General features: G+C 44.8%; 1 protein-coding gene across 5 annotated transcripts in view; it reads right to left on the minus strand.

Moving 5' to 3' along the window:
* Positions 1 to 1,714: 1,714 nt before the first annotated feature.
* Positions 1,715 to 12,300, minus strand: part of ABCC5 (ATP binding cassette subfamily C member 5) — an 81,143-nt gene continuing 70,557 nt past the window's right edge. For all 5 annotated transcript variants that reach the window (XM_047873946.1, XM_047873948.1, XM_047873949.1 and 2 more), the window contains 4 exons: positions 7,872 to 7,950; positions 6,537 to 6,650; positions 5,782 to 5,946; positions 1,715 to 3,171 (listed from right to left, as the gene is read on the minus strand). In XM_047873946.1, the coding sequence (XP_047729902.1) occupies positions 3,070 to 3,171; positions 5,782 to 5,946; positions 6,537 to 6,650; positions 7,872 to 7,950 (460 nt within the window). In that variant the 3' untranslated portion in view covers positions 1,715 to 3,069. The remainder of the gene's footprint in view (positions 3,172 to 5,781; positions 5,947 to 6,536; positions 6,651 to 7,871; positions 7,951 to 12,300) is intronic.

Raw genomic sequence — 12,300 nt, forward strand, 5'->3', positions numbered from 1 at the left:
CAACATCCAGAGTTGCATGCTCTACCGACTGAGCCAGCGAGGTGCTCCAAAACATGGCTTTTTTAAATAAGAGAGATTCCAAGCTAATAGCCAAGACTTAAAGGTGTGAAAAATATTTTTAGGAATACTGAATAGAAAAGGAGGGTTAGAGCCAGATAATGGACACCCTCAATGCCAAGCTAAGGAATATGGGCCACTTTATAGGCAATTGTTCCTTGAAGATTTTTGGTGGGTAAAGCATTTGACCAACTTGCATTTTTGGTCAGCATTTGGGCACTAGAAGGACAATGAGGCAGGGAGACTAGTTATGAGCTGTAGCTACAATATGAAAACAAGAAGGGAGGTGGGCCTTAATTAGGGCAGAGAGAGAGAGAAGGGGGTAGTGGTGGTGATATGTAGGACCTGGAATGACAGAATTTATTTGGGAAGAGACAGGAGAGCAGAAATAATTCAAGGCTTCTAGTCTGGAAGACTAGGGAGGCCCTGGGACTACTAATTAAGACAGGGAGCATTGTTAGACTTTCGAGAGGCTATTTGAGGCACCTGGAGGACGCCAGTGGCGATGCTCGGCGCTAAGACAGGCCAAGCCCGCAGCTGAAGGTATGTCACTGTGCCTGTAAGAGTGAAAGATCCACGCAGGCGAGAAAAGGCAGGAAACGTCTCCATTTAAGGGGCAAAGCAGGGAGAGGGAGGTGAGAAAAGACCAAGAGAAATAAGAGAACAGCACCAAAAGGAGGGACACTGGAGGAAGGGTTGCATGCAGCAGGGGGCTTCAACAGGGTGACCGTGTAGGGGCTCTTCTTGCTGACTCTGTCACCTTCTTGGAAGGTAAACTCAGGGAATCAAAAAACGTGGCTGTTTACCTTAGTGCTATCCAACGGAACATTCTGCAATGATGGGAATGTTCCATACCTGCACCGTCCAGGCCACACGCGCCTACCGAGCACTTGCTACGTGACAAGGAGCTGAATTTTTTTTAATTTTAAAGTTTATTTATTTTGAGAGAGAGAGAGAGAGGGAGAGAGAACCCCAAGCAGGTCCTGCACTGTCACCACACAGCCCGATGCAGGCTCGATCTCACAGGTCATGTGGGATCATGACCTGAGCCGAAGTTGGATGCTTAACTGACTGAGCCACCCAGGAGCCCCAAGGAGCTGAATTTTTAAGCCAGTAGTTTACACAAATGGCTAGGCTTAAGATACGATTTCCGCTGGTGGTCAGCAGAGCCAATACAAAGAGTTTAAAAGCTTTCTTGGCTGCATTCAACACAATATATCGAGAAACTTTACAATGAGTACCTTTTGAATGGTACTTAATTCTCAATGAGTTAATCTGAATGAACTGGCTGAAAGGGCGATTGCATATTGTTTGAATTGCTGAGAATTCTCGACTAACTGTTCATTTGAAATCTACTTCACCACAATTTCCCACCTCCCCACAGCCATTCACCCTGCCCTTCTGCACCTCTTATTAGCCCCACAGGAACTTTGTCTGGTGACCATGCCCAAGAACACAGGCTGTAGGGACTAAAGCCCACCACAGAGGATTCCAGGCATGCCAGGCCCCGCCCCCCTTGCCAACCAGCCCACTCCGTTACGGGTCTTTCTGGCACGTGACTCCCTCGTTGGATATTCAGATCCAAGGCTCTTGTACACCAAAGCCATTACAAAGACATCTTGCTCCCTTCCCAGAAAACTATTTTCTACACCAAGAGTTTTACAAAATCCAAAATAATTTTATTCACTTTTTCAGATTTTTGCTTCCACGAGGTGTTCAGCAAACATGCTAAGGCGACAGAATGTCTAGTTGGTCACGACATGCAACTCTGACCATTCAGTTGATGACAGCAGCGACCACGCCCACCTGAGCTACTGGTCCCACAGCACAAAGGGGGTTTGCGGGAACACACGGAACCACACAGCAATCAGCAACCTGAGGTAGGTCTCTTTACAGTACAAAAAACTTCTACACCAGTGTGAGACACTGATTAGCAAGAGCTGCTTAAAGTCGCAGACTTTGGAGAGAGACAGAGACTGTGTGACAACTGCAGGGAGAGAGAACAGACCCACAAACTCCTGAACCCTGTCACTGAACCGTGGAGGCGTGGGACCAGGCAAATGAAAAAGTACCACTGAAGAAAGCAGCAGCTGGCTCCCGGGTTTGGAGCCAGCGGGTGTAGGAGCTGGAGAGCTCTGTGCAGTGGCCAGCGTTAGGAACCTGAGGCAGTGGGACACTCGGAATAGACTTGATTCTGGTTAAGAAACAACAGCAAAAAGAGGAAGGCAGGAAAAAAAACGCCCCCTGTCCGAGGAATGCTCTTCTGTGATTCTCATTCCCAACGGAGGGAGTGAAAAGGGGTCTGAGGCTTTACCCCACTGCTCTCCTGACAGAAACAGTGAATGACAACAGGACAGAAAGCAGGAGCCCTGAGAATTCACGGCGCTCTGCATGGCCTCCAGCCGCCCCCTCTACCCCACCTGGGAGTGGCTGGGCGGAGGCGCAGAGGGGGCCGCTGGAGGGCCTGCTATTGCCACACATCTTCCTTTTGGACATCCAGAGAACCCGGCACCGTGAAACCACCAGCTGAAGAACAGTATGCTACCCTTCCTACAATCTAATAGCAAAATCAGATCTCTAGTACAGCAAACTGTACAAAAATGATAGAAAGGAATTTGCACTGTTATCAGCACAGTGCTTATTTTAATATAAAATAAACAGCTTACATTTTCACTGTAAATATAGGCTATGTACAGAATTATATATAGATATAGCTACACGTATAAAGCTTCATTATAGGCCTCTGATACATTTATAATAACGGTTCCCTGAACCTTTTAGAGTGCAATTAAGAACAAAAACTAAATTTTGTTTACATGAATATGGAATAAATACGATAATCAAAATATGACTCTCCCTAAAATTGAAACACATAAGCCAATCCTGAACTGCTGTGCGAAAGATAAAATTGGGAAAGGCAAGGTTTCGGCAGGAGGACGTGATGAGGGGCCCGCCCTAGGCAGGGAATGGCAATGCTCCAAGGAAAAGAGACGTGGCAGCAGCAGGGAGGAGTTAGCCCTTGACAGCGACCTTGTTCTCCACAGCGGCAAACATGGCATAGAACCGGGAGCTGTCATTGGACAGAAGGACTGATGGGGTGTCGAACTCCACCACCTGCAAAGGAAAGAGACACATCACTTGGGGTCATTCAGAGGACCACTGCCAGGAAGGGGGCAAACCCCAAGTGCCCCTGGGAAAGAATCGCAGTGACACTTTGATCAATCCTGCCACGCCCAAATGGGTTCTGCATTTGGTTTTTTGTTTTTACTAACTAGGGTATAAGGAAAGGTTAGGGACAAAGACATCCAGACTTCCTTCACATAAATCTCAGGGGGGGAATAAATTACAGCTCAAGTCAATGGCATAGCAGGCAAATCTCATCTTGTTATACAAACTGATCCCAACCCAATGATGGAAAAAGAACAGCGCAAAATACTGGGTCGGTGGAATAAAAAAGGAAGTAAGGGATCCATCCAGTCGATTATCCATTCTTATGACAGACTTCAGTGTAGCCACTGAAAATCATATTGTAGCAAAAAAATGAATGATATGCTGGCAGAGCCTGCCTTCCACCATAGAGGCAGAAAATGTCACATATTCACTTTGCCAGCTTTTCTTGCTACAGGGCCAAGACATGGGACATAGCCTTGACCAAGGAGCAGTCTCTGCGGTGCTTCTAGGAAAGGCTGTCCTGCCCACTAGATACAGACATAAGGACAAAGCCTTCCACAGGATTGCCTGTGTGAGGATATGACATTAGGAGCTAGAGCAGACATCCTGCACCATGAGGGGGAGGGAAGGTAGGAGCTGGCTGGAAGCTGACGTTGCTGGGCTGCTGAATAACCAACCATCAGGCCTCCTGCCATGGGATAATGAACTCCTGCCATCCAAGCCTCTTTCATTCTGGTATTGTGTGTCTACAGCAAAGCACATCCTATCTGCTGGAGTCTGTGTGCATACAGGCATGAAAAATGCTGGCAGGGTGCAAATTAATGTATTAATGATGCTTATCCCTGGGGACGTAAATGACTTATTTTTGCTTTTATGCTTTTTTTTTTCCATGTTTTCCTAAAATTACAAGGAATTTTAATGAACACAAAAATTAAGGGATGGGAAGGACAGAGTTCCTCATTAAGAGCCAATCAATCCCCATTCCAAAACATTGAGCCACTCATAGAAACAAAGTGGTGTGCATGTGTGTCTTTAAGAAAGAATTTCCCAGAAGGTGTTCTTGGTCCCATCTACTTTTATTTCATTATATTCTATTTAATACTTATGTACAGAGTAGTAGCTCTGTATATCCAATGTGTAACAGAATCTCACTAAACATTTAGGATAATGCAAACAAAGATGGTAACAAAAAACCATTAATGTTAACATAATTTCAATATGAGGAGAAAAATCATTAACCCTATGTTCTCTCAAACCAAGCTGTGAAGCCCAGACTAAATCTGCAGTGTTAGATGTTTTTCTCAGTACTTCTCTACAAATAGAGGGATAGTGCAGTCCAGTAGTGGAAAGCATGGTTTTGGAGTCACTGGCCTACCTTGCCTCCAACTCTCCCTTCCTGCGGACTGGAGACAGGTTAAATTCCCTGAGCCTGTCTCCTCTTCTGGAAGGTAGGGTTAAAATATCTGTATCTTTCTCAGAGGTTGTGATGATTAGTTATATATTGAGAGGCAGTATATAAAAGCACTTAGTGCGGTGCCTGACATATAATAAACATCCAATGAAAGTGGCTATTATGGTAGTGGCTATTATGGTAGAAAGTGGTATTATGGTAACTTGTCTCATATAACACAAGACAAGTTATATATCGTAACTGGCTTGTTCCTGCTACCATCAATTTGCTGCCATCCCAGGGGCACACAAAGGAGGTACCCAGCCAACACAAATCTACTTATCATCTTAAGTGACATACTTAACGTCTATCATGTGCAAAGAACACAGTACAGAGCCCTGCCAGGGACCCAAAGATGAATGAAGTATGACCCATGACTCTAGAGAGCTTACAGTCTAATAGGGGAGAAAGAGCATTAGCCAGTTACCATCAGAGGAGGCAGAAGAGGTACACATAAAGTTTAAGGTGGCAGAGGCAATCAGGGCATTTAAGCCGTGTCTTTCTTGAGAGACAGGCAGGCTGTATGCAGACAGATGTAGGGATGTGGGCGAGGGGACAAGAGGAAAAGGTGCTGGAGGTAGATGGAACCAAGTGAGGGAAGAACAGAGGAGAACCAGCTTAGGGTATGCAAGACTGGTTAGAGCCACCGGCACCTGCAAGGAGAGAGGGGGAAATGAAGGCGGCTAGGCTGGGCCAGATTGTGGGAAAGTTTGGAACAGCCAGATGAGAAGTTTGGCAACACTACATGATTGCAGAGAGCAAACAGAAGGTGGCTGGTCTCAATATGTCTCGGGCAATTCCTGCCTACGTGAGTGAGTTAGTATGAACACATGCTTTCTGACCTAAGTCAAAGTGTCACTTTTACAAGCAACAAAAAAACAGGTAGTAAAGTACAATGAGAACCCAGGAAGAGTGCTCCTACTCAATCTCTTGATTGGGGGGGCTGTATCCCTCCGTGCAGCCGCCAGGTTAGAGCTGCTAAGGATGCTTATCTGAAAGCTAAGAATCGCCCTGAGATGGCAATCAGCCCAGTCCTGCCAGGGGCCAGTTTTCCTCCCAGACAAGGCCACATGTCAAGCCACGGTCCTTCAGGGGCTCAGTACCTGTCCCTGGGCCAGCACCATAATCCTATCGGAGCCTAGGACTGTATGTAGGCGATGGGCAATCGTCAGCATGGTGCAGTCAGCAAATGCTTCTCGGATAGTCTCTTGGATTAGTAAGTCTGTCTCCGTGTCCATGGCGGCTGTGGCTTCATCTAGAATCAAAATCTGCCAGAGAAGAGAGGAGAAAGAGAGATCCAACCAATTTCTTCCTAAGCATTCTACTTAATCTAGGTTTCACTAAAATGTATTTTATTATTTAAACCGTAATCTGTTTTTCCTAAGTAAGTACACACATATGCAAAAGAACCATTTTGCTTAGAACGGAGACAACTTCAAACCCATGTGTTCGCCTTCATTTCCACAAATAAAAGGAAATGCGTGTAACACTGATCTAACAAAATGCTGGCTCCTGCTTGCTCTGTGACTTGGAAAAACATCTTTCTGGATCTTCCTCTTCTGGTTTACAAAACAAGGCGACTGGATTTGATGGCCTGGATATCTCCAAGTCTATGGTTTCCAACAGTACTACAGCTACTCACTGGTCAGAAACAAAAGTCACCTTGGGAAATTAAAGGCTCAGGGAAGTCTGAAGGTTCAAAAACACTCGTATACCCAGATCGCGTCAAGGTTAATTTAGAAGCCTCTCTGGGCATGCTCCTAAAATGCTCCACTGGGCTTCGTGCCAGGAATGCCTTTGGTTCTCTTATGACAGAGAAAGGCTGTTCTTCCTCCCCACCGCTCACCAAACCACCTACCTTACAGTGACGGAGCAAGGCTCTCGCGATGCACAGGAGCTGCCGTTCCCCCACTGAGAAGTTATCCCCGTTCTCCATCACTTCAGATTCAAGTTTCAGAGGTAGCTGAGCAATCTAAGGAGAAAGGAAGGTCGGGACTTGAAGAGTCCAAAAGTAAATTTTGAAAAAAAAAAAAAAAAAAAAAACCCCAACGAATAAACAAAAACTATACTAAATTTTGTCAAAACTCCAGTAGCAAAAATAAATTATTCTGAAATAGATGAAACAATTTTTAGCCACGAATCTGGCTCATCTAGAAAGAAGGTACAGGTGTTACGATCACATGTACGAGGACCCTCATTTTTTTTTAATGTTTATTTATTTTTAAGAGAGAGAGAGACACAGAGCGCTAGTGGGGGAGGGGCAGAGAGAGAGGGAGACGCAGAATCCAAAGCAGGCTCCAGGCCCTGAGCTGTCAGCACAGAGCCCGACACGGGGCTCAAACTCACAAGCCGTGAGATCATGACCTGAGCTGAAGTTGGACGCTTAAGTGACTGAGCCACCCAGGTGCCCTGAGGACTCTCATTTTCTAGGACATTCCATATTTCAGATAGATTATTCTGTTAGCCTCATACCATTAAAAGGTCCTAGAAATTCCAGTATTTTCATGTCCCCAGATCCTGTCCGATGGCGGCCCTAATTTTGGTTCTGAAAATATGGTCATGCAAAGAGATCACTCTTTCTGAATTTCAAAGCTATAGGTCCATGGCTGTTAAATTTTGCCTTTAAAATAAGCTATTGAGCCTACTCTTCAAATGAAATTATTTGAGGAAGGTCAATATATAAGTGATAAAGGCACAGCTGATCTAGTTGAGTCAGGGCAGGGGATCCAGAGCTTTACTCAACTCAGGGGCATGAGAGATCTACTCCAGGTCAAGGGGATCACCTGTGGCCTTGGGAGGGTACATACTGAGTTACCCCAAGAAGTCTATGACTCCATATGCATGCTGCATGCTTTTTGTGGACTTGATACGTATTCAGATGCTTCAAAAACATGTTATACTGTCATGATGAATAAAATAGAAATTAACTTAAAAGCATTACAGAATCTGAGTGGTTGTCATTAATATCTTTTTTAATCAATAGGGAGCAAAAGGGCAATATGACCATGGTCCAGAGATATCAACTTTTATGCCCTTTCTGAAATGCCTGGGAAGCCTTATCTAAAGTGCTCCTTCACAGGATTTCACAGACATCCTGGAAATAGAGCAACAGGCCAGGCTGGACACACGTGTCACTGCAATCCCCCGCTGCCCCCAGATTTCCAGCAAAGTGCTCCCTCTGTGCTTTACTTACACATTCTTTCATGTGTGTCCTTTCTAGGGCATCCCAAATCTGGTCTTCAGTGTACTGGTTGAAGGGATCCAAATTTGATCTGGAGAGAAACACAGTAGGAATTTCACAATGATCCAACATGTAAGTGACCATCTTGCAAAGGTTATCTGTCATAGGATCATACATGGGAACAGGCCAGACCTGTCTTCTTCTTAAGTTTATTTATTTTTGAGAGAGAGAGAGAGAGAGAGAGCGCGCGTGCACGCACATAAGCCCAAGTTGGGGAGGGGCAGAGGGAGGGAGAGAGAAGCCCAAGCAGGCTCCACAGTGCCAGCATGGAGCCAGATGCAGGACTCAATCTCACGGCCCCAGGATCCTGACCTGAGCCGAAATGAAGAGTCGGCGCTTAACCAACTGAGCCACCCAGGCACCGCCTCTCTGTCTTCTTTATAAAACTTTATTTAACTTTTATTGTTTTATTATGTAAATAATACAAGTTAGTTACAGAAAAATTAAGAAATACAGATATGTGAAACACAAAACCAAAGCCAATTGACATTTTAATCACTTCTAATCTGACCCCCCAGAAACAAACACTGTTAGCATTTCGACATATACATGTTGAAATACATCTCTCTGTATGTTCAAACTTAGAAAAACATCTTGATGCACCAGGGTGAGAGCCTGTCACTGAACAGGGACTCGAGGTCAGCTGGCTGACCAGGAGGAGGAGCTGATCCAGTAGAGGAGAAAGAAGAGCGTGAACAGCAACTCAAGAGGAAGGAGTTTACTGGAACAGAAAAGCAGGTTGGGGACTATTCTTACTTACTGTGCCAATAGTATCTGCCTTAAGAACATCAAGGATGATACCAAAAAATTGGCCTAGACATTTCTGGAAATCTTAAAAGACAGGGGAATCAGCTCTTTGTCCTAGAGGATGAGGGTAAAGTGGTGGGGTGGAACAGATAATTGATAGAAATTGGGATGTTACATGAATTTTGCAGTGCCTTGTCTCCATCTAAACACGACATTTATAGTTCTAGTAACCTGAAAGGTATTAGGTATAATTTGCTTTGTCCATAAAATTATACTTGGCATACAGGAAATAGGAAAGTCTTTGGGAAAACTTTAGCTCTGTGTCACATCCGTCTCCATGCCTGGGGTTAGCAATTCCAGGCACATAAATGCAAGCAGGACATTATCCCAAAACTCCACCTGACAGGAGGAAGCACAGGCTGGCACCGATCTCGCTCATCCCTTTGGGACACTTGTGGACTCTGCTGGGAGATTCTAACTGGCTCTGCTCTCTTATGCCCTTTGAACATGTGCACCTCTCCCCACCCTTTTGCTTGAGAGACACTGGTAAAAGAAAGGGCTCTGGGACCAGACTTGCTGATTCCTGTACAGCTTCTATTACAACTGTGTGACCCTGACCAAGTTAGCCTAACTTCTCTATACTTCAGTTCCCTCACTTTTTTATCCCCATCTTAAATAAAAAAGCACTTGTCTCTCTGTTCATTTGTCTGTCTCCCCCAGTAGATCAGGATCCTTGTCTGGATCTTATTCACTGTTGAAACCCATGTATATTGTCTACTATTTGTTGTAAGAATAAAGGAACACACATTCTTATTTGACTTCCTGGTAAGAGGCATTAGTGTGTCACAATTTAAGCATTTTCTGTAATCACAGAGGCGAAGAACAGTATGATGCAGGGAGGGTGTGAGTACACAGAATCCAGGCAGATTGGGCTCAAATCCCCACTCTGCTTCTTACCATCTGCATGACCTTGGGCAAATTACTCCTCAGTCTCCTGCTCTATAAAATGGGGATATAGTGACATGACTCAGTAAGTTACTGTAAACATTAGAGATAATATACCTACAGTGCCTGGAACAAGGCAGACATTCAATCACTGGCAGCTGTTAAATAGACAAGGTACGTGTGGACACATTAGCTGTCTCATTCCAATGCTTGGTGGCTTTCTGATTCATATATTCAGTGCATTTTCCAAGTGGATACAATAATCCAGGATCCTGAATACCAGGCTCAGAAAGAGTTCTGATAAAGTCCTATCTGTGAAAAGTCTGGATGAGGAAGACTAATCTTCTATAAGCATACCATCTAATATCTACTATCTCTGTGGGCATATCTCTTAAAGAAGAAGGTAGTCCAGGGGGACTTAGGTGTCTCAGTTGGTCGAGGGTCCAATTCTTGATTCAGCTGAGGTCAAGATCTCACTGTTCGTGAGTTTGAGCACTGTGCCAGCAGAGCCTCCTTGGGATTCTCTCTCCCTCTCTCTGTCCCTCCCCTGCATATGCGTGCACGCATGAATGCATGCTCTCTCTCGCTCTTCAAAATAAATAAAACATTAGGGAAAAAAACAGTACAGTGATGCCTATTGTTATGGGTTGAAGTGTGTCCTCTCCAAAAAGACATGAAGTCCTATCCCTCAGTATCTAAGAACGTAACCCTATTTGGAAATAGGGTCATTGCAGGTATAATTAGTTAAAATGAGGTCATTCTGGAGTGGCAAAGTAGAGTGGGCCCTTAATCCAACATGACTGGTGTCCTTATGAGAGAGGGTCACGAGAAGGCCAGGTGACAATGGAGGCAGAGATTGGAATGATGTATCTATAAGCCAAGGAGCATCAAAGATTGCTGGCAAACCACTAGTGGGTAGAAGAGACAAGGGAAGGATCAGAGGAAGCATGATCCTGCTGATACCTTGATTTCAGACTGCTAGCCCCTAGAACTGTGAGACAATAAATTCCTGTTGTTTTGAGCCACCCAGTTTGTGGCGCTTTGTTGTGACATCCCTAGGAAGCAAATACACCTAGGAAGTTCACCACATACCTCTTATCAGACACAGAGTATGCACACAAGGGATACAGTTACCTGCTCACTGAGGAGCCTGCCCCAGCGGATTGTCTGTGGGTGAAGACTCAGTGGACACATGGATAGGCTCCACATTCAACCCTCTGAGGCTCATCACACCAGCTGATGGAGCCGCCGAAGGCTGAGCAATGGGCTCCAGATATATAAGGAATATTTACATACACCAGTAGGTGGTGTACATACACATTAAGACAGACCAGACTGATCTCAACAGGGAGCTCAGTCAGGAATAGAAAAAAATACACTGTCATTAGAGAAGCCAGATGGCCCCGAGTCTAAGCCACAAACAGAAGCAAAAGCAAAGTTGCGCAAGCACAACATCAAAAGTTGTAGCTGGACGGATGGATGGGTGGATGGATGGATGGATGGATGGAGAAAAAAAGCACCTGAGAATGAAGACACCTATTTGTAATAGTCAGAATTCCTGGAGTCCTGGGGTACCTGGGTGGTTCTGGTGGTTAAGTGTCTGACTTTGGCTCAGGTCATAATTTGCAGTTCATGGGTTCGAGTCCCACATCAGGCTCTGTGCTGACAGCTTAGTCTGCTTCCGATCTGTGTCTCCCTCTCTCTCTGCCCCTCTCCCATTAGCACCATCTCACTCTCAAAAATAAATAAACATTAAAAAAAAAAAAAAAAAAAAAAAAGAACTCCTGGAGTCCTAATGCTGCCAGAAGTGCATTTTCATCTTTGGTCTTTCATATTTTATTTTTAGCAGTATTCTAAGCTTGCCTGGTGGCCATGGCTAAATGAGGCTGAGAGTACCTCTGAGAGTGTGAGAAGATACAGGAGTCCCCTCCGCCCCCATACATGGGAAGACACTGCTATGCCACACCGTCCTGCCACGGTGGGGGTGGGGGTGAGGGGGCTCCTGAGCAGCCTGGGGCCTCAGAGCAGGGGACTTGGGACCTGCAGACCTTCTTCTGCTATCAGGAAGCTAAAGCAGAGCTCTAGATAGTTATTCAGAAATATGGACTGGTTGTTAAGAGTAAAATTAGATAGAAAAAAGGTTAGAAGTGGAAAAAGAGATATGGGGAACGTAGAGTAAATGAAAAAGACTCAAGAGAATAGCAGAGAGTGCATATTTTTCTTTTTTCAAGATAAGGGAAGCCTGTACAAATCTGGAATCAGACGAGATTTTGAAGATGCTAGAAAAGAAAGGTAACTAAAAGTAAGGCCCCTGAGGAAGCAGGTCTAACTCTGGTTTTTGGAAAGACAGGATACCTCCCAAGGTCATGATTATTAGCAGGTGTTGTGATAACTTCAGGAGGCAAAACAGTGAGTGTGGCACATAAGAGCCCTGACAGCCCAGGTTCAGATTCCTACCTTTGGGCAACTTACTTAACTTCTCTGGGTTTCACTTTTTTCATCTATAAAATCGGCATAATAATAGTACCTACCTCATGGGGTTTTGAGTATTTGATGAATTAATACAATTAAAATGCTTTGGACAACATCTGCCACATCCTGTTCTGTTGTTCTTTAGAGCAACAGTATCTGGCACAGAATGACCTCCCACCCCCCCCCCCCCTTTTTTTAAAGATAATTTTTTAAGAGC

This window comes from Prionailurus viverrinus, chromosome C2 (genome assembly GCF_022837055.1).
Source record: "Prionailurus viverrinus isolate Anna chromosome C2, UM_Priviv_1.0, whole genome shotgun sequence".
Lineage (NCBI taxonomy): Eukaryota > Metazoa > Chordata > Mammalia > Carnivora > Felidae > Prionailurus > Prionailurus viverrinus.